The sequence below is a fragment of the Zasmidium cellare genome, assembly GCF_010093935.1.
Source record: "Zasmidium cellare ATCC 36951 unplaced genomic scaffold M409scaffold_47, whole genome shotgun sequence".
NCBI lineage: Eukaryota > Fungi > Ascomycota > Dothideomycetes > Mycosphaerellales > Mycosphaerellaceae > Zasmidium > Zasmidium cellare.
Genome location: NW_022986991.1, coordinates 179,219 through 199,976, shown reverse-complemented (window position 1 = coordinate 199,976; position 20,758 = coordinate 179,219). Strand labels below are relative to the sequence as shown.

At 54.7% G+C, this 20,758-nt stretch overlaps 7 protein-coding genes across 7 annotated transcripts; 3 read left to right on the top strand and 4 right to left on the bottom strand.

Moving 5' to 3' along the window:
* Window positions 1-1,978: 1,978 nt before the first annotated feature.
* M409DRAFT_28999 (uncharacterized protein) lies at window positions 1,979-3,884 on the top strand (the record flags this gene model as incomplete). The annotated part of the gene is made up of 4 exons (XM_033809270.1): window positions 1,979-1,998; window positions 2,304-2,898; window positions 2,949-3,377; window positions 3,444-3,884. The coding sequence occupies 4 exons, from the start codon at window positions 1,979-1,981 to the stop codon at window positions 3,882-3,884; spliced, it is 1,485 nt and encodes a 494-aa protein (XP_033661500.1).
* An 803-nt stretch (window positions 3,885-4,687) lies between these two features.
* On the bottom strand, window positions 4,688-6,490 carry M409DRAFT_70350 (uncharacterized protein; the record flags this gene model as incomplete). Its single annotated transcript, XM_033818689.1, has 2 exons — window positions 4,688-5,936; window positions 6,105-6,490. The coding sequence occupies 2 exons, from the start codon at window positions 6,488-6,490 to the stop codon at window positions 4,688-4,690; spliced, it is 1,635 nt and encodes a 544-aa protein (XP_033661499.1).
* Window positions 6,491-8,605: 2,115 nt separating this feature from the next.
* M409DRAFT_70348 (uncharacterized protein) lies at window positions 8,606-10,739 on the bottom strand (the record flags this gene model as incomplete). The annotated part of the gene is made up of 6 exons (XM_033818688.1): window positions 8,606-8,629; window positions 8,906-9,391; window positions 9,446-9,583; window positions 9,638-10,417; window positions 10,470-10,512; window positions 10,570-10,739. The coding sequence occupies 6 exons, from the start codon at window positions 10,737-10,739 to the stop codon at window positions 8,606-8,608; spliced, it is 1,641 nt and encodes a 546-aa protein (XP_033661498.1).
* A 689-nt stretch (window positions 10,740-11,428) lies between these two features.
* On the top strand, window positions 11,429-12,856 carry M409DRAFT_28995 (uncharacterized protein; the record flags this gene model as incomplete). The annotated part of the gene is made up of 1 exon (XM_033809269.1): window positions 11,429-12,856. The coding sequence occupies one exon, from the start codon at window positions 11,429-11,431 to the stop codon at window positions 12,854-12,856; it is 1,428 nt and encodes a 475-aa protein (XP_033661497.1).
* A 389-nt stretch (window positions 12,857-13,245) lies between these two features.
* Window positions 13,246-13,983, bottom strand: M409DRAFT_28994 (uncharacterized protein; the record flags this gene model as incomplete). Its single annotated transcript, XM_033809268.1, has 2 exons — window positions 13,246-13,851; window positions 13,903-13,983. 2 exons carry the CDS (start codon window positions 13,981-13,983, stop codon window positions 13,246-13,248), a joined length of 687 nt encoding a protein of 228 aa, XP_033661496.1.
* A 373-nt stretch (window positions 13,984-14,356) lies between these two features.
* On the top strand, window positions 14,357-17,541 carry M409DRAFT_28993 (uncharacterized protein; the record flags this gene model as incomplete). Its single annotated transcript, XM_033809267.1, has 3 exons — window positions 14,357-14,424; window positions 14,618-14,807; window positions 14,857-17,541. 3 exons carry the CDS (start codon window positions 14,357-14,359, stop codon window positions 17,539-17,541), a joined length of 2,943 nt encoding a protein of 980 aa, XP_033661495.1.
* Window positions 17,542-17,765: 224 nt separating this feature from the next.
* On the bottom strand, window positions 17,766-20,498 carry M409DRAFT_28992 (uncharacterized protein; the record flags this gene model as incomplete). The annotated part of the gene is made up of 1 exon (XM_033809266.1): window positions 17,766-20,498. The coding sequence occupies one exon, from the start codon at window positions 20,496-20,498 to the stop codon at window positions 17,766-17,768; it is 2,733 nt and encodes a 910-aa protein (XP_033661494.1).
* Between the last annotated feature and the right edge of the window lie 260 nt (window positions 20,499-20,758).

Below are 20,758 nucleotides of genomic sequence, written 5' to 3'. Positions count from 1 at the left end.
AAGACGACGTCGTTTACGGGTTATAATTATAGGAGGGCGTCCTCGTCGGGGTAGTGTACGTAGTTCGCGTTCTAGGCGTGTAATAACCTAAGATATAGTATATTTTAAGGTATCTAGTTTCTTAGTAATCCGCTAAAGTAGCTAGTATACGTGCTTGTAAAGGGCCTATATCTAGCCCTTCTTAAAGGCTAAGAATATCCTCTTTAGTATTACTGTATCGAAGAATATAGGAATTAAGACGCGTACAGCGTGTTTTGAAGCAGGCCCACAATAACAACCATATATAGTTAGCAGAAGGAATGCCACTAGCAGGGGTTCATATCATTCTTGCCAGAGCCTGTAGCAAGGCGAGATCTACCTACCTATTTATCATGTATGCACTTCATCAATACTTACGGAGATGCGATGTGTCCCTATCAACAGCTCATTAGGAAAAGGATCGATTTCCCGAGGTGGGAAGGTCTTCGAGGTCTTCCAGAACCGGGCCGCATCATGCTCCAAAGTGGCATGCATTTCGTCCCATGTCGCGCTTTCGGATTCGTGCATTCGTGGGTTACACGAAATCTTGATCACGCACATTCATCGCGTCCAGCCCTGTAGATTGGGAGATCGGCGGGGTTGGATGGATGGCTGCTTTTCAGACGCGTCACATGTGAGAGGGTTCGCCTTTCCGCGTATAGGGGCCGTATACGGCGATGCTCGTGGGCTGCTTGGTGGTGGTGGCTTTTTCTGATTTGGCTTTGGGATTCTGGAATATTTCCATTGCCAGACAAAAGGCCAGATTGTGAGTATGGCAGTTTGGTATATTGGACAGACCTGGAGTCTAGAACTCACTGCAATGTCGTGCAAATATTGGATCCGGTTTCATCACGCGCTGGTCCTCAGTCGTGGGAATGACGACTCCTCTATATTACCGTCCCGCATGGAAGAAGTTGCAAACACCCGTCGCAAAAGTCTGGTCGAGATGCCGGAAGAAGAGCCGTGGATATGATCTTGGTTCGGGAGACGTTGCACGCAGCAGAAGCGGCAAGTGCACGAGCGTTGGATGAAGAGTGAGTCTTTCCACCAACCAAACGTCGTCTTTTCACAAAATAATGAGAGCACTTTCCTTCACTTGCATTGTTAAGAGGTCTACGGGAGAGAAAAGAAAAGTCTTTCCTATGACCCGTTCAGACCCGTCAAGAATCGGCATTCGGCGGATATGGTAGAGGATGAGAGAAAGATATAGTCACCACACAGTACCAGACTACTCGTTCGTCAGCAGACTGCTTGGTCCTATAGGCAGAGAGAGGTAGTCGGACACTGCGTACGAAGGGCAGAGCGCCGTCGGCATTCGGCAATGGCATGATTTGTATGAAATGCCTGACGTGGGATGCCGAAGATTCAGCCGGCCGCGGCCTGCAGCCGGTTAAATGCCTACATAAGACGCCCAGGCGGATAAGGCAGTACCATCATCTTGGAGCTAATAAGACTCTTTTCCGCCGAAACGTTCGTGTCGCAGCCAGCCAGCAGATACCGCACCGCACCGCCGCCGCCACGGAACCTGCGAGTGACGAAGCAAGCCAGCAGCGAGCAGCGAGCAAAAGCCGGGAGGACGAGGCAGAGGCTAGCATCGGTTTGGCGTGGAAGGGGTGTTTGTTTGGTGAGGCGGTTTGTCAGCGGTGACAGAGCGCGTTGTGCAGCAGGCGGTTGACGGGCCTCCTGGTGCAGTCCGAGCAGACTCCGGCGGGACGACTGGCTGCTGCTGCTGGCGTGGTGTGAGAGAGCGTGCGTGCGTGCGTGCGAGCTGCAGCGTCTGTTCGTTCTGGTGGGGTCGGCGGTGATGCAGCCCTCAACCACGGCGAACTTTCTTCCAAGCTCTGACTCTCACCACAACACCTCCCTCCTCACCACAACTTCGCAACCTTCTTTCTCCTCCTCGCCCCAGCGCCGCATCGCATCGCTCACGCAACACCTCACCTCGACACCCGCCCGCACCATGTCTGCTCCAGAGGCCGTGTAAGTCGACCCCTCCCCCTCGCCGTCTGATGTCACTCAACACACCCCGCTGCCGCAAAAAGATTTGATGCCCGCAGAGAGCCGCGTGGGAGCAGCCTCAATGGCCTGGAGACAGCGCCATCACGCCCACTGGGACACCCCCGGAAGAATCCCATCGCTCCTGCCACAGCACCATTCCACACGCCTGCCAATGCCATCGCCAATGCCGCCTCTCACGCCTCAACCCGCCTCACCGCGAGATAGCGGACGACTGCGTTTGTAGGTCACTTGTCACGTCCACCTGCTAACAATGCCTTCTCCTCCAGCGGAGACTTCGGTCTCATCGGTCTGGCCGTCATGGGCCAGAACCTGATCCTCAACGCCGCCGACCACGGCTTCACCGTCGTCGCCTACAACCGCACCGTCGCCAAGGTTGACCGCTTTTTGGACAACGAGGCCAAGGGCAAGAGCATTGTTGGAGCCCACAGCATTCGCGAGTTCGTCCAGAAGCTCAAGAAGCCACGTCGCATGATGCTGCTCGTCATGGCCGGCAAGCCAGTCGACGACTTCATCGAGACCCTCCTCACCGAGGGCGGTGTGGAAGCTGGCGACATCATCATCGATGGTGGTAACTCCCACTTCCCAGACACCAACCGCCGCACCAAGTACCTTGCCGGAAAGGGCATTCGCTTCGTTGGCTCCGGTGTCTCGGGTGGTGAGGAGGGCGCTCGCTACGGCCCTTCCATCATGCCCGGTGGTAACGAGGAGGCCTGGCCATACATCAAGGACGTCCTGCAGAGCATCTCCGCCAAGTCTGACGGCGAGCCATGCTGCCAGTGGGTCGGTGATGAGGGTGCTGGTCACTACGTCAAGATGGTGCACAACGGTATCGAGTACGGTGACATGCAGCTGATTACTGAGGTGAGTTTTAGAGTTTGGAGATTATCAACCAGCTCTAACATTCATTACAGGCCTACGACATCATGAAGCGTGGTCTCGGCCTGAGCGGCAAGGAGATGGGAGATGTCTTCGCTGAGTGGAACAAGGGCGTCCTCGACTCCTTCCTCATCGAGATCACCCGCGACATTCTCTACTTCAACGACGAGGACGGCAAGCCTCTCGTCGAGAAGATCCTCGACTCGGCCGGCCAGAAGGGTACTGGCAAGTGGACCGCCATCAACGCTCTCGACATGGGCCAGCCCGTGACTCTCATCGGCGAGGCCGTCTTCGCTCGTTGCTTGTCTTCCCTCAAGGGCGAGCGTACCCGCGCCAGCCAGAAGCTTGAGGGCCCAACCCCCAAGTTCGACGGCGACAAGAAGCAGTTCTTGGCCGACCTCGAGCAGGCCCTCTACGCCTCCAAGATCATCTCGTACGCTCAGGGTTTCATGCTCATGCAGAGTGTAAGTTTACAAATCATTGAATGAGCATGAAGGATGCAGCTTGCTGACCATATCCTTACCTCACAGGCCGCCAAGGAGTACAACTGGACCCTCCACAAGCCAGAGATCGCCCTCATGTGGCGTGGTGGCTGCATCATCCGCTCCGTCTTCCTCAAGGACATCACCAAGGCCTACCGCGCCAACCCCGACCTCGAGAACTTGTTGTTCGACGACTTCTTCAACAAGGCTATTCACAAGGCCCAGGACGGCTGGCGTAACGTCGTCTCCAAGGGTGCCCTCTGGGGTATCCCAACTCCTGCCTTCTCGACTGCGCTCTCTTTCTACGACGGCTTCCGCACCAAGGACCTCCCCGCCAACCTTCTCCAGGCCCAGCGTGACTACTTCGGTGCCCACACCTTCCGTGTCAAGCCCGAGTACGCCACCGAGAAGTACCCCGAGGGCAAGGACATCCACGTCAACTGGACCGGCCGTGGTGGCAACGTCTCCGCTTCTACGTACACTGCTTAAGCGTGCGCAGTACTGCAGTACCAGCATGGCTTATTCGGCGGGCATGAGGATTAGAAGGAGCATGGTCCTTTTGTAGATGCATACACATCTAGCCGTCAGTTTCGGCCCTCGTTGATGAAAAGAAAGAAAGAAAGGATGGATGCATGACTGCTGAACGATTCGTGTTTCTTCTTTTGGGAATGGGATGCAATGCAGTGGTCTGCAAAGGACATCTATTAGACAAGATCATAGCTGCGGAGCCATAGCAGAATGATCCGGAATGAAATGCACGTTAGATGAAAATACCTTCACCGTCTCATCATCTCATCATCAGTCTCGAAATTGAAGTCACCTCACCTCAGCACAAATGACATGAAGCAAAGGAAAGTCGAGATATTCTGTCCCATGCGCCTTGAACTTTTCAAGCGCCCATCTCAAAATGCATTTCTGTAGTCTTGGAGGCAAAAAGAGTATTTACAGCAGCAGCAGTCCTTCCTGTCTGCTTCCGCACTCTCCATCTCTGCCAAAGTACAAAAACAGACTCTGCTAGCATTCATCTCTCTTGATGAAAGCAGCATCATCATCTCAACTCCTTGCTCATCTCTCATCATCAATCACCACCACCCGTTTTTCCGTAGTAGAAGTACAGCATAGTACACCGGCCATTTTCCATGTTCCCATGCTTTCCTTTCCTTTTCTTTCATCACTATTCGATTCCAGACAACCACCTTGCACCATGCGATGATAAAGCGTCCCCCGCCTCCATCCCATTATGCAAGACATTATGCGCATGTTCCTTGAACCAACCTCGCGTCTCGTCTCTCCTAGACGACGATCTGCGTCTCCATCTGTCCCGAACTCGAGCTGTCGCCCTGAGGCTGCTGACTCTGATCCATCGCTTCGACATCACCTCCACCTCCGCCGGTCGTCTGCTGCTCTTGCTGCTGCTGCTGTCCGTTGCTCTGTCCAGGAAGCACGAGTTCCTCTTCACCATTCTCCGTCTGCTTCGCGAAATCCGCGAATCTGTCTGCTTTGCCGCTGCTGCCGTCCTCCCCTCCGCCGTTCGACGTCCACACCTTGTCCTCAAACTTACCTCGCTTCTGTCCGTCGGCATGCTTGAACATGCAGCTGGGGTTCAGGCATGGATTGTACCGACACATGATCTTGGGGTGGGCGAACTTGCACCCCGGGTTCGTGCAGTCGCCGCCGAATTTGCACGGCTTCTCGGTTGGGTGACGGAATGGGCAGTTGGCGCCGGCCGTGCAGTTGGGGAAGAATCTGCAGTCGACTTCTTGCTTGCCGTTCTGGCTGCGCTGGGCGGGGGATGGATGGCGTGCGCTGCACTTGTGGTTGGTGCAGGCGGCGCCGTGGGCGCAGGTATCTGACAGGTCGACGGGGGCGTTTGGTGGTGCGGCGGGCGACTGATGCGCGAAGCCGCAGGTTGGGTTGGTGCAGGTGAGGTTGAAGCGACACAACGTCGAGAACTTGTCGCCGTGATTAGTCTCCTCGCCATCGATATCCATACCTGAGCCACCTGCGTTGGTGTTGCTGCCGGGAAGTGCGCCTTCGGGCATCTTGCCGTTGACTGCGTGTAGCTGCTTGTTGCCACCTCGTCCGCCTCTTGAACCTCCTCTGCCGCCACGCTGATTCTGGTTCTGAAAGTTGCCGTTCATGTTGGGCATCTGTCCGCTTGCGATAAGCTGCGCCATCATGTTGGTCTGCATCTCCATCATCTGCATGAACTGCATCTGTTGCTGAGGATTTGCGGGACCGCCGCCCATCATCGGATTCGGCATGCCGGGCATGTTGTTCTGGTGAGCGCCGCGTCCGCCGTTCATCATACGCTGGACTCCGTTGGCGACTCCTGATCCTCGAGGACCTCGTGGTGGGCCGTCGCGGCCGGAGTGGGAGTTGATGCGGCCTGCGGCAATGCCCGAGGCGCCTTTGATTCTGCGGAGGTTGTCGGGCAGGTCGGTGTTTCTGTCCATCTGTCGGTTCATCTGACCGAGCATGCGTCCACCTCGGCCACGGCCTTGGGTGCTGCCGTTGCGCATCGATCGAGGGCCGGTCGGGCTGTTTTGGCTGCGTGTCAGTTGATTGTAGTGTTGCATCTGCTGGTAAGCAAAGGGGCGAGGCATCATCTGCGGTGCATAGCCGCTGAAGTAGGGGTTGGGGTAGTACATGGACCCGGCCTGCTGACCGAGCCCATCGTAGTTGTTGAAATGAGAAAAGTTGACGTACGGTGCGTCGGCCGCTGCTGTGGTGTCTTCCATCTGCGCATCTTGGACAGTGGGGATCGGCTGCGTCTGCTGCTGCTGCTGCTTTTGTGGTTGTGCTCCGCTCTGCTGCTGCTGCTGAGGCGCTGAAAGCTGGCGCACGGTGTCAAATAGCCACTGCGCAAAGGCACCTACTCCAGGATCATCTTCTCCGACACCAAGCAAGTCACCGCCGAGTTCTGCCTGGACTCCCTTGGCGTCCTTTCCATTCACAATCATCATCGTCACATATTCTGAGAGGGTGGAGTCGTTCTCCTCGTCAACCCAGCCGTTCTCGACGAGCTTGGGCTGAACTGCAGCTTGGATCTTAGCTTGCAGGTCGCTGCCGGCGTCGACCTGAGGGGCGGCCATGTTTGCGGAGGGGGTTGTAGTAAGGTGGCGAAAATGTCGCGGTCGAAGGAGAAGAGGGTGGAGGCTCAGGCCTCGATCGCAGGTTTGAAGGCGCTTTCGGTCGTGGTCGTATTCAATCGTGTCGCACTGCTGTGAAGGTGATGTTTGTGCGGGTGTTTCGAGTGGATGCGCTGCGGTGAAGGGTGAGGGTGAGGTGAGGTTGTTGTTGGAGGTGGATTGTCGCGTGCAGCGAGAGAGTCGACGCAAAGGGAACCCCGGCGCAAGATTTAGGGTTCGCGCTAGTCTGGATTGGGCTGATGAGAAACTCGAGCTTCGATAAATTTCTGGAGGCCGATGTCCAGATCACTGTTCTCTGAACTGAAGCACCCGATGTCGCGGATGGTCACAATGGCGAAGGCGAAGAAATCGCAGGGCTCGAAGAAGGTCGATTTTGCTGAGCAGCCCCCTCCGCAAGCGTCAGACGAAGAGAGCGACAACGAGCAAGAATCCGATGTCGAGATCAAGGTCGATGGCGAGCCAGAGAAAGACGAGGCTGAAGAAGAGCTGGAGCGATTGGTATTTGGCGACAGTGCGGGCTTCAGAGAAGGGCTGAGGGACGTGTCGGAAGATGAGGTGGAGAATGTCGCAGAGGAAGACGAAGACGACGTGACCGGATTGGAAGGTCTGGACGATGCACAAGTAGGTCAGAATGCTCTTTATACGCACGGGACTTAGCAGTTTCTGACGTCTCAAAGCTCTTCTTCACGGACTCAACACCCGGTCAACAATTATATCAGCCACCTGAGACGGGCTTGGAGGATGAAAGCGAGGATGAAACATTGCGATCGAGACAGCCGCCGGCGTGGGAAGACAGCGACGATGAGAGGACTTTGGTCTCGCTTGCTTCAGCTCCACGTCTGCGAAAGCTGAGGCGGACAGAGATGGAAGATGTGGTGAATGGCAAGGAGTACGCTCGACGCCTGCGGAAGCAGTTCGAGCTTCTGAGTCCGGCACCTGAATGGGCACAGACTGCCATGCAGAAGCCAGCTCGGAAGAAACGACGATTATCAGGCGATGACGATTCTTCACAAGACGAACAGTCTGACGACGAGATGGATGTCGACGACGATCTTCCATCAGTTGCTCCTCTTTCGAAACTACTCCAAGACGCAGAATCTCTTGTTCGACAATCTGGACCTGGTGCGGGCAAGAAGCGTAAGCTCAGACCTGAAGTTATCGACATCCAACGAGCCAAGGACATTCCGGGAGTTCAGCCCAGCGCTATCACTTCACTATCTTTCCATCGCAACCTACCGCTTCTGCTCTCCTCTGGTCCATCGTCGACATTGTACTTACACCACCTGGCCTCCTCGCCTCCTGCGCCGACACCCAATCCACTTCTTACAAGCCTTCACATCCGTGGCTCCCATCTCTCGACAACAGCGTTTCATCCAACCGACTCTCGCATCTTTCTATCCTCACCTCGTCGCTACTTTCACGTTTGGGATCTCTCCACCGGCCGCGTTGAAAAGGTAACACGCATCTTCGGCCATCAGCACGAGCAGAAGTCTATGGATCGCTTCAAATTATCCCCAAATGGCAAACACATGGCTTTGTTGGGGTCTACGAAGAAAGGCGGCGGTGTGGTCAACATCCTGGACGCTGCGACATTACAGTGGTCTTCGCAAGTCCGCATCGAAAGTCGTGGCGGCATAGCAGATTTCGCTTGGTGGCGAGATGGAAACGGTCTTTGCATCGCAGGAAAAGGCGGCGAAGTCACAGAATGGAGCGTCAAAGACCAGAAAGTTGTGGCGCGATGGCAGGATGAAGGTGCGGTTGGAACGACCACACTCGCACTGGGAGGACAACATGAACTTGTGAAGTCGCCCATTGGCACGGATCGATGGATCTCCATCGGCAGCTCGTCCGGCATTGTGAACATCTACGACCGGAGAGCCTGGTTTGATGGCAAGAATAGTGCAGTTCCTGAACAGCCAACGCCTACCAAGACACTCGACCACCTCACCACACCGACTTCGCACTTGGCCTTTTCTCACGACGGGCAAGTCATGGCCATTGCGTCGAAGTGGAAAAGAGATGCGATGAGGCTGGTTCACTTGCCTAGCTGCACTGTGTTCAAGAATTGGCCGACAAACTCGACTCCCCTGGGAACCATCACCGGCGTTGCGTTCGCCAAGGGTGATGTCGTCGAAGGTAGTGATGTGTATGCCGTTATTGCAGTGGCAAACGAACAGGGCAAAATAAGAGTGTGGGAGATCAGATAATTCAATCAATCAACAGCACTGCCTATTCCCTTCAAGACCGCTTATTCTCCAAACTCTCCCTCGCCAACACACTCGCCACCTCATCAACACCCACATGCATCCCCGCCTCGCCCCCCTCCCTCTTGACCTCCCTATCCAACCCCCTAAACACCCCCCAAAACACACCCCCAACAACCGCACAAACCGCCCCCAGCCCCAGATACAACCCCACGACCCCCGGATCCTTCGCAAAAGGACTCACCCCGGCCCCCAACACCGCCCCGCCCGCCGTCGTCAACAAGAAAACACTCATAACCAAACTCTTCATACTCTCCGGCGCGCGCGTAAACGCCAGCTCCAGCCCCGTCACGCTCGCGAAAATCTCCGAGAGCCCCATGAGGAAGTAGGCGGGGGATTGGAGGGCGATGTGGACTTTGTTCGGGGTGTAGGAGTTTGAGGAGGGGAGGAGGGCGGCGGGGCAGGCTCGTGGATGCGAGTAGCAGGGCGGGGAGGCGTAGATTGTTACTTGGACGTAGGCGGTGTAGAGCATCGCGAGGGCGGCGAGGAGGAAGCCGGCGGTTATGCGGGCGATGGGGGGGAAGGGGAGGTTGTGTCGGCGGAGGAGCGGGTAGAGGAAGGTGTCGACTAGGGGGATGAACTGGATTGGAAGGTGTTAGTTGTTGAAAGGGGTGTTGGTGGAAATGAGACGTACGATTATGATGGTTATGGGATCAATGTTGGCCATGATGTCGTTGGGGATGCCATGGAGTTCCATTTGGCCCGCTTGCGAGATGAAGTTGTTGAGCATTTGGCCATATACGCACCAGTAGACTGGGTAGAAGAGGAAGACCTTGAAACGTCAATCAGCTGCGATCAGCAATGGTAGTTTTGGTTCCCAGCGTACCTTACAAGCGACAAGCGCCTGGCGAACTTCTTCCACGAAAGTGCTGTCCCAAGGAACCTCAGCCTTGTCCATGTATTCAGGCTTCGCAGCATCCAGATTCCTTTTCTTCGATCCAATCCAACATATCCTCGCTGCATGAGGGAGCACCGATCCCTTCGGCGGCTTCAAGACGTACTTCTTCTTTCCGGCCACCAAAGTAACGAATCCAACAATAAACGTGGCCAAACACAATCCATACGCCGCCCAGAACCCCACATGCAGCTCCATCGTCGTGGTGATCAAGCTTGATAGACTCCCGAAATTGATGCACATGTAGAAAATCATGTAGATCCTCTGCACCGTCACGGCAGGGTCCACGAGGACTTTTTCCCCCGTCTTCAACGTTCTGACGAAAGCCTTCGTATTGCGATACTGCTCCGCGATCAAAGGGCTCACATTCGCCTTGATTCCTCCCGTGCCCAATCCAATAACTACCATCGCAACGACCAACCCCGGCAAAGCCATACCACCTTCGATGGACGCCGGGAGACTCGTAAAGAACAATACTGCAATGCCGACGACGTAGACGATGCTGAAATAAAAGATCGTCCAGTACTTGCCCAGATACTGGTCTGCTAGGACCGCGCCCATGATGGGGGTGAGGTAGCACCAGAACTGGAAGAAGTTGGTCAGGGCGGTGGCGCCGTGTTGGTTTAGGCCGAGGGCGCCTGGGAGGCCGGAGGGGTCGTGGTAGCTGTTGGAGATGTAGTTTTGGAAGGGGCCGGAGAGGCCGTAGTACGTCTGAGTGGGATTTTAGTCGATGTTTGAGGTGTATGAGGGATTGAAAACGTACGAAGCGTTCGCAGAGTTCGACTATGGCGACGAGGAAGGTGGACCTGTGGCGGTACTAAGTTGATGGGACTCAAGGAGTTGGAATGTGGATGTGTATTTACCACGGCAGATCATCTGCAACTTTGCGAAGACTTTGTTTCTCAGCTTCAGTCAAGATCTCCTCTTCGCCTTCCACCTTTCGATTCGAGGGGCCGCCATTATCGACCAATTCATACTCTCCCCGAGAAGCAGCGCCGTTGTCGTCAGCCTTGAATGGATTCTTGAAACCCATGCTGACCGGATGCAACTCCACAAAGGCTGCTTATTCTCAGATGTACAGCGTCTTAAATCATCGTTTGCTATATTCTTTTGTAGCAGATCCCCGTATTTCGATTTCCAGTCCGGTCTTCAGGCGAGGTGTCATCGCCAAGCGATAGGACAGTGCCGGACAGTGAGATGCTTCATGGGGAGACCTTGTGGGTTGCTGGCGCTTAAGTGGATGGCATGTTCATTCCCCACTTCATAATGTGTTCGCGGAATGGGAACAAAATCACGGATCCGCAATGTTTGTCGAGTGAGGAAGCCGGACTGGGTGTTCAATTGAGAGCTCGGTCTCAGCTCTTAGACCTCTTTGATTTGATGAAGCTAGCTCACCGTGAGATCTGAGACCAGCGTCGACCTCACCAGAAGTCGCTCTCGATGCTCTTTCTCCATCACCCGGAATGTAGGTAAAAAAGTGAATTGTTACACTCCGTCCTCACTGCCATATGCGCGTTATTGAATAGTGCGGTGAAGCTGCGGACATTGCTTCTGTGTAGGTATCCGCACGGTGAAACCAGTCCCATGCACCTTCCTCACTACCGGGTCATGCAAATGGAGTGGAAAGAACCATGAGCACTCACTTACCCCTTCTAACTCTTCGTCTTGTCTTTTTGACATCAATGTCCTTTCTCTCATGATCTCGAAACACACATGGCGGCAATGGCACCCTCATTCGAGGTTGTGCTCGACATGATGCAGACGCTGTCTGTTGCTGCGCCTGGCCCTGGACCAACTACAAAACTAGACGATGCAACCGAGAAGCTGATAGAAGCCGCTCAAGATGTTATCGCGGAAGCTCGAAAGGTCCAGAAAGCGATTCGAAGCGCCAAAGCCAATTCTACGCACAGAGTGTCCTCCATCATCGCTCTGAGAAAGGAAGCGAGCGCCCTCTCCACCAACATCACCAAGGTTCGAGATTCATCAGAGGAATATGCCATGTCTCAGATCATTTCATCTGCGAAACCATCGAGTGCTGAAATGGGAGTTGGATCCATTCTGTCTCGATTCTCGCCTCAAATCAAGAACTTCATCCGGTTCGGTCTTGACCGCTCACCCAACCCTGACAATGCTGTTTGGAAGATTGTGGAAGAGTGCTATAAGCACGCTCTCAACGATGGCGGCTGCTTATGCATCGAACCAGTGAGGAGTGGCAACACTGGGCCTAAGAGTCTCAACTTCAAGTGGATTGCTTTCTGGAGGCGAGCCTTGCACAGCTGTCATGGTGGTCCCACGATCTTCTGGCCACTGTCGATGTTCGACCCTTACGACGGCAAGGTGTCCCGTCCTCCGAGGTACCTCTTCCGATTCTTTGACTCGCAAAGCTTCGGTAGAACCGACGATACTGTGGTTGCTTCGATGGCCAGTATTCACAAGCAAGCTGCCGTCAGCAGGATCGATCTCCTCAACGTCGACAAGGCAATGGCGACGCAGATGCTGCATTCTCATATCGACCTCGCGATGGGCAGTTTCGGCGGCCATGCCGACAACTTGATGTCATGGAGCAGCTCGCTGCTGTTCGCCATTCAAGGTGCCATCTACAGATGCGACAGGACCGGACGAGATCCGAGGGATATGAAGATCCTTGTGGTCGACACACACCTGTTTCCGATGGGCCAGTTTTTCAGAGACCTTTGGGTTTTTAAGCGCCTGAAATGTGCTCAAAGCGACCATCCGAGGTTGCGGCAACTGGTGGAATGGAGAGTCTCGAACGTGTGGGACAGCGGAGGGTGGTTTTCTCAGGGCACGCTCAATCACCAAGGCCGATCTTGCACGACATCTCTTCAACAGCTCATCGATGCCGGATTGTACTACCTGTATCCTGAATTTGAAGAGTCCGATGGAGCGACATTGTGGACAAAGCGCACAGACGAGCTGCGCGGTGCGTGGTCTTTTCCTCACCCGACCTACCACGAAGAGGTCGACTTTGCTTTCGACATCGCAAGTGCGTGTTTCGGCGAATTCTCTTACACGGATCTCGCGCTCCTTCTGCTGTGCTTCAAGAACCGCGGGAGAATGACAGAAGGCTGGTTCACACTCCCACTCCTTTGTTCTTGGGAAACGCTGACCATGTTTCTCAGAAACTCGTGAGGAACAACGCCAACGCGTACAATGCCGCCTTCGTGAAGTGCAAAGATACATCGTGGCGAGAAAGAGGCCCCGGAATGGAGGAGTGACCTTGCGTTCGACTTTGAGGAGGATCAGGTCAGGCACTTCTTGGAATGCGAACCGCTCATCAGATGAAACGCCGCAGAACGTGTGCACCAAGAGCTTGGGATTGAGAAGTATCAAAATCGGCGCGTAGCAGCATCAATTTTTTGCGCTATCTAATGAGACACAAGATTTTCCCCGGGTTCACCACTGTTTGCCGCTTCCTGAGCGGCAGATGCAATTGCCGCATACAAGTACATGCCCACCCCCAACGCCGCACGCCTCGCTTTATCAAATCACAGTTTTGGTCTTGTCTTTCCTTTTCCTTCTCATATCGCCCATCTGTAACTGGCATATCGCCCAGCCGTCTCTGACTTCCTGATAATCTTGACGACTTGACTCCTCCGCAGTCCCAGGTATTTCGCCATGGGATCATCGACTCGGATTCGTGGCAGCTGTGTCTCCTTCAACCGATACCTCTCCAGCAGACCACGCTTCTCTTCCTGGCTGAGTAAGATATGCTTGGGCACCAGCTCATGCCGGCTGATATTGACCAGCAGATCCTCCTCTTTGAACAACTCCAGCACAGTCGGCAGAAGGGTAGGAATGACCTTGTTCGCGGCAGAGGTAGGCGCCTGCTGGCAGATGTAGATACCAGTGTAGAAGTTGCTGTCGCTGAGCAGATGCGCAAACTGCTTGAGATGCTTGACACCGATATTAGGCTCGGTAGAAAACTCGACGTGGATGGTGCCGATCTCAGGTTCCTGCTCGGGCTTGTTGGGTCGTGGGAGAGGGGTGTACTTTTGCAGCATGGTGGCGGAGGGGCGGGCGGTGAAGGACATCTTCTTCCGTTCGGGGGCGCCGTTGGAGTCGGCGTATTGCAGGCGGAAGTCTTCGAGGCTGATGTTGCACTCTTCTTCGGTCAACTCGTAGCCCTGCGTCTGTTAGTACAATGAAAGTAGGATGCGGTGTCTCGAGGCGCATACTCTGTCAACGCACATCTGCTTGACGGTGCGCATGACGCGCCATAGTCGCGACAGCTCGCGCGAGGCCTCGTCGGCGGACATGACTGCGCACGTGAGATGTGGTGGTGGTGTTGGAAGGTGTGTGAGGTGGAAAGTTGTGGCTGGCCGGATGCGTCAATCTGAAGTCGAGAGAATGACTAAGCACTTCGGTCTCGGTTAGATCAATGAAGCTTAATCAATGTAGCTCCGACCGCGCCTGCGTTCTTGATCGCTTGTGAGTGACACCACACCTTCCTCCTCTGCGCAACGGGAAAGCCTCGCCGGCACGGGAACGAGTATCGATAGGGGAATGACCTCACCGTCGGAGGTCGCACAAGGAAAGACCATCACATGCTCGGGCTGGCGAGTGAAAGGAAGATACAGACACCACCCCTACATAGCATGATAGACGCGAGTTGGATGAGCGGCAGACAGGATGGACAGCAGTGTGCAGCGGCTGTTGCAGGACAAGCTGTATGACAAGCGAAAGGCAGGCGCTCTGGAGTAAGCCTCTCCTCTCCTCTCTCCCCCCCCTCTGCCCCTCTTCTTGTACTCGCTCCCACAAACCACCCCCCCTTCGATAATACCCCCCGAACATGGCCTTGTTCAAGCGCTCCAAGCCGCCGCCCGTCCCCGCCTCGTCCTCGCGGTGCCCCTACAAAGACGACTACGAGGTCAAGCTTGATCGCTACGATAGAAACACGCTGAAAGAGCATGCCCACAGACTCGAGTCCACCATCCGACAAGCCCTCGCCGACGGCAATCACGAGCGCATCGGCAAGATTGTCTGGCAGCTGTGCCATGACTACGCATATGCCGTGCACCAGCCTCATGCCCGGAATGGCGGCCTTATAGGGCTGGCAGCAGCCGCAATAGCTTTGGGATCAGTGAGAACGTCCGCATCGATGATGGTTGGTGTGGATCTAATATCTGTAGGAAGTCGCGCGATACCTGAGTGAGATAGTGCCGCCCGTACTGGCCTGCTTCTCCGACCAAGATGCCCGTGTCCGGTACTATGCGTGCGAAAGCATGTACAACATCGCAAAGGTCGCCAAGGGAGAGATCCTCGTCTACTTCAACGACGTCTTCGACGCTCTCGCCAAGCTGGCTGCAGATACCGAGCTTTCGGTCAAGAACGGCGCCGAGCTCCTCGATCGGCTGGTCAAAGACATTGTCTCAGAATCTGCTGCAACGTATGCGTCCGTCTTAGCACCCGAGGCCATGCAAGGATCCGGCGAGAACACCCCAGACCAGAGCTTGGAGATACCCACCGCATTCAGCTTACCGCGATTCATACCACTCCTGCAAGAGCGCATCAATGTTCAGAATCCTTTCGCCCGCACCTTTCTTGTATCATGGATAACACTACTAGATCAGATACCGGACCTCGAACTTGTCGCATACCTGCCCAGCTTCTTGAGCGGTCTGCTGAGGTTTCTCAGTGACTCAAACGAGGACGTCCATACCACCACCAAAACCGCGCTGGATCGCTTCTTGGTCGAGATCAAGAAGATTGCGGCTGTGAAGAAGGGTATTGCAGAGAGCAAGAAGGGCAGAGAAGAGAACAGGAAGGCCAGCGATTCCAGCTTTGCGGTGGAAAGTGAAAAGGAGGACGATGCAGAAGCAGATGCAGATCTCACACAAAGCCGTGAGAACCGCGAGGGAGGAACAATGGAACCGCCTGAGGGTGAACAGCAAGCTGAACAGCAAGCTGAACAGCAAGCCATCGAGAGTGATGCCCAGATCCAGGATGGTGCATCATCGCTGACGGCTGCAGATGATGAAGAGGATGTTGGTGGGCCCGGACCGGAGGATGAATGGATACCGGGTCAGGATGTTCAGATCGACTATCCACGCATTCTGGAGATCCTGGTCAACTTCCTGGCCGAATCACGAGAGGAAGAGATACAGATCACGACCCTGAAATGGATAGAGGTGTTTTTGGAAATTTGCCCTGAGGACATTCTAGCATTCACACCAAAGCTACTCCAGCAACTACTCCCAGCTCTTTCGCACGATCGAGAGCATGTCAGCCAAGTTGCTCAGCGGGTCAATCAACTGCTGATGAACTATATCATGTCATTGCCGGAAGATCCTGCGAAGGCTCAGAGTGGGCCACCAGAGTCGGCGCAAAGCGCTGCTCCACAATCTGCCAATACTGGTGGCAGCCTGGCATCTGCTCTGCGGCTGTCGAAAGATGCCAACGGAAACGACAAGCGAGAGTCAATTGGCAAGAGTGGCAAGCAGGGAGCCACCCCAGAGCCAGACTCTGCGTCAAGAACGCCTCAAGTCATCACCCCTGAGCCTCCAGCAGACGACTCTGACACTGCTGAGAAGCAACACACGAATGCGGACCTCGATTACGAAGCTGCTGTAAACGCACTGACCCTTCAATTCTTGCACGAACATGAGGCTACACGAGTTGCGGCACTCGCATGGTTGATCATGTTACACCGCAAGTCTCCACGAAAGATCCTGGCTATTCAAGACGCAACTTTCCCAGCTCTTCTTAAGACCTTGAGCGACCCTGCGGAAGCCGTGGTAACTAGAGATCTACTACTACTTTCACAGATCAGCAAGAGTAGCGATGACAGCTACTTCTACTCCTTCATGGTCAACCTTCTCAAGCTGTTCGCCACCGACCGCCGATTACTTGAGACTAGGGGTAATCTCATCATTCGGCAGCTGTGCTTGTCATTGTCGGCCGAGAAGATTTACCGAACGATGGCAGAATGTTTGGAGCGAGACGAGGACGACATCGAGTTTGCTGCAATCATGGTCCAGAACCTCAACAACAATCTCATCACAGCACCTGAACTTGCAGAGTTGAGGAAGCGATTACGAAACCTCGACAGCCGCGATGGTCAGACATTCTTCACCGTCCTCTTCAAAGCCTGGTGTGTCAACGCCGTGGCAACCTTCTCCCTGTGTCTTCTCGCACAGGCCTACGAACAAGCATACAATCTGCTGCAGATCTTCGCCGAGATCGAAATGACTGTCAACATGCTCATCCAAATCGACAAGCTTGTTCAACTCCTCGAATCACCCGTCTTCACCTACCTTCGTATGCAGCTCCTCGAACCCGAACGCCACCCCAACCTCTACAAATGCTTGTACGGCCTACTCATGCTTCTACCACAAAGCAGCGCCTTTGCTGCCCTGAAGAACCGCCTGAACAGCGTGTCAGCCATCGGATATCTACACATCGGTGTCCGAGGCCAGCCAGGTGGAGGATCCAACACGCCATCTTCAGTCAGCACCTTCGAACGCCAGAACCGGCTAAAGAGTCGAGAAGACGGTGGAATCAAATGGACCGAGCTGCTCGAGAAGTTCAAGGCGACGCAAGAGAAAGTACGGCGGTCGCAGCAGAGACAACTCATGAGCCAGCATGGGTTGGAAGACCAAGCGCCTGCGCCCTCATCACAGAAGGAGAACAGAACGGTGCCTGCCATCGCGGAGAAGCCGGGACATTTGAGACCGGATAGTGCGCAGGCGTTGCCTTTGAGAGCGAATACAGGGCCTCAGCAGCAAGGGGTCGGTGGACATTCTAAGGGGAAGAGTAGTCTGAGTCATCTTGGACGGTTCACTGGTGGTGTGAGGGCTGCGAAGGGGAAGAAGTGAAGAGAAGCTCGAAGGGTAAGGCATTCTTGGTGTGTGTGTGTATTGAGTTCAAGCGAGGAGTTGGTTTTTGGGAGGGGCTTGCATTGTTGATGATTGATTGATAAGAAGGGAAGAAAAGCACTACCAGTGAATGAACGTCTTGGATTGATACGATAAGGTAGCTTTCAAACAAATCAACGAAATCGTTTCAATATCATACACATCCTCCCTTACACGCATCATCTTCAACCCCCCAGCCTCTCCACCCCCTTCCTCACCCTCGTACTCTTCCTCTCCCCACCCCCACCACCCCCACCAATCTTCTTCCTCACCCGAAAAGCCCTCCCACAAGCCTCACACCTCTTCGCCTTCGGTCCCCTCCGTCTGGGACTCGGCGGCAAATGACTCTTCGTAGGCGTATCCGGCAAGCGTCGCGGCTGGTAAAGTCGGTTCGTATACCGCAAAGGATCGACTTTTGTGAATTTCTTGGACGAGGAGGGAGTTTTGCGTTTTGAGGATGAGGTGGAGGGACGGTTGCGTGTCATGTAGATGTCGAAGGGTTCGTGGGCGAGGGGGGTGGCGGGGGAGGGGATTAGGGTGGGGGTGCGGAGTGGGGGGTTGTAGGGGGAGTTGTTGTGGGAGGAGGAGGCGGAGGCGGAGGAGGAGGAGGAGGAGTGCGAGGGGGATGGGGGGTTGTCGCGGGTGCGGGTGAAGAGGGGGTTTGGTGGTGGTGAGGGGATGTTGGGGATGTTGGGGATGTTGGGGAGGGGCTCTGGATCTTCTTCTTCTTCTTCTTCTTCTTCTTCTTCTTCTTCTTCTTCTTCTTCTTCGTCGTCCGGCAGGAAACCGTTGTCGGAACCGGCGCGGGCGGAGGGTGGGTTTGGCGTTCTTCTTGGGGCTGTGGGTCGGAAGGGAGAGAGGTCTGGCCAGTCTGGGTCTGATGAGGAGGAGGAGTGGGAGGGTGATGGGGGAGGAGGGTTTTCGCGGACGCGAGTAAAGAGGGGGTTTGCTGCTGGGGTTGTTGGAGGCGGTGGTGGTGGACCAGGAGGAGATGCGCTTCCTCGACCAAATGTCCTTGACGATCGAGTGCTGGCGGGCGAAGAATCACCCCGGTAGAACAGCCCAGGCCCCGTGGAGGCTCGCGTAGGTGACCTATAGCCGGCCCCGACTCCCTCGTCGCCTCTTTCTACCGCTTCAGTTGCATCAGCCATAATGGCTGCAGCCAACTCTGCCCGATTTTGTAGGAAAAATGTCGGATCTATGTCCGCGATCTGGACATGTAGATTCAAGACACTCTCTTCGCTTATGTCTTCTTCCAGTTTCTCCTCGTACTCCCTCTGAAAGGCGTAGATGAGGTATGGATCGTAACCCGCGGCCATAAGCTCCTGGTACATAGTCGCTAGCGATCCAGCGAAAGGGTGGCCGCTGTTGGCCACAAGTCGTCGAATGCGAGCGATGGATTCGTCCCGTCGGTGATTGAAACTGCGCCGGTTCCTGCCGATTTCGAGTATCTCGCCTTGAAGGAAATTCCGCATCGTTGTCATTTGCGGACTGTTGAAGTGGCGGTACATCCCTTCGGAGGCGTCGTATGCATTGTATTCGTCCACGTACTGGTCGAAGAGGCCAGCGACCAATCCGAAAGCTTCCGTTTCCTCGTAGCCACGACGCACCAGGTTGTCCAATTCGGGTTGGAATAAGGCTGCGATGGTGTCGTTGCGTTCGTCTAATGATCTCCCCAGAATACCGAAGTCGAAGCCTGCGTGTACATCCTCCCAGTCAAACTCAATGCCAGACATGGAGGTGTCGGCTTGAGCAGGGTCTCCTGGAGGCTCATCGTAATCGAATTCACCGGACTCGATAGCGGCAGCAAGCCATTCGGAGAAATCCGAAAGAGCAGGAGATCCAGCGCGAGGCGAGTTCGTGTACTCGAAAAAAGCATCTCTCAGTTGTGAAGACCGAGAACGGAGGTCTGGATTGCGCTGTAGAACTGCTCGTAGCTGTGCAGCCCTTCCTTTGTCTAGGACTTCCTCATCGCTGGAGTGATGGCGTACATACTCCTCGCCGTCGGGCAAGAGCTCATCGTAGGTCTCATCGATCTCGTGTTTGACACGGGGCGAGCTTCCTCGGGATTCTGATTTTACCGGTGATGTCTGTGGTGACCTTCCCGGAGTTCTAGGGCGGGGAGATGTCGATGGTGGATCGTACTTCGTCGACCTTGGCCCATTCTTTGGCGATCTTGAAGGGGACTTGGGAGATGTTCCCGAGTTTCGTGGTGTATACCGTGGCGACACGCCAGTGTATTGAATCGGTCTTGAGTTATACCTCATCGATGACCAGTTTGAAAAGTCTTCATCAGAGACACTTTCAACAGTGGCTCGGCGGTAGTACTTGGGTGAAGTTGGCGAGTACCGAGGTGAAGCACGCCGTGGTGCAGCTGACGGCTGTCGTGCGTTTGGAATATCCTCATCAGAAACACTTTCAACAGTGGCACGGCGGTAGTACTTAGGTGATGTTGGCGAGTACCGAGGTGAAGGACGCCGTGGTGAAGTTCGCGGCTGTCGTGAGTTTGGCAAATCCTCATCAGAAACGCTTTCAACAGTGGCACGTCGGCCGTACTTGGGTGATGTTGGCGAGTACTGAGGTGAAGGAGCCCGGTACTTGGGTGAAGGAGGCGGTGGTGATGAAGTTGACGGATGTCGTGGAGTTGATGGAGCCGGAGCTTCGTACTCATCAGAGTCGTCAAGGGGCACGGAGAAAGACGCATCGTGGTCCAGCATCGTTTCGTCCTCAAGTTCCTCGTCGATTTCCTCGTTCATTTCCTCGTCGACATCTTCCTCGAGGTCCTCATCAAGGTCCTCAGTATATTCCGCATCGTCGACGACCTCAACGTATTCGTCGTCATCGACAACAGATTGGTCGGAGTCGGACTCGTCGACGGACTCTTCCGTGTTGCGGGAAAACGGCCACCACCAAGACATGATTGTAGGTGTTGCTGTGAGAACAACTTGGGGGCGAGGAGACGTTCCATCAAGAAGCTCTCAAGGTACTGTGTGAGCTCTATCAACTCCATGTGAACAAAGAACAATCTGACAATGTTGGCCGGATCCGGCGAACTCGAGTTGAGATAGATGTGGGCTTGAACGACTTCACAAAAGAACAAAGAAGCCTTTGACGAAAGCTGGAATGTGAGTTAGACGGAAATGGTAATGCTATTGGATTGTGACGTCTTGAAGCAGAG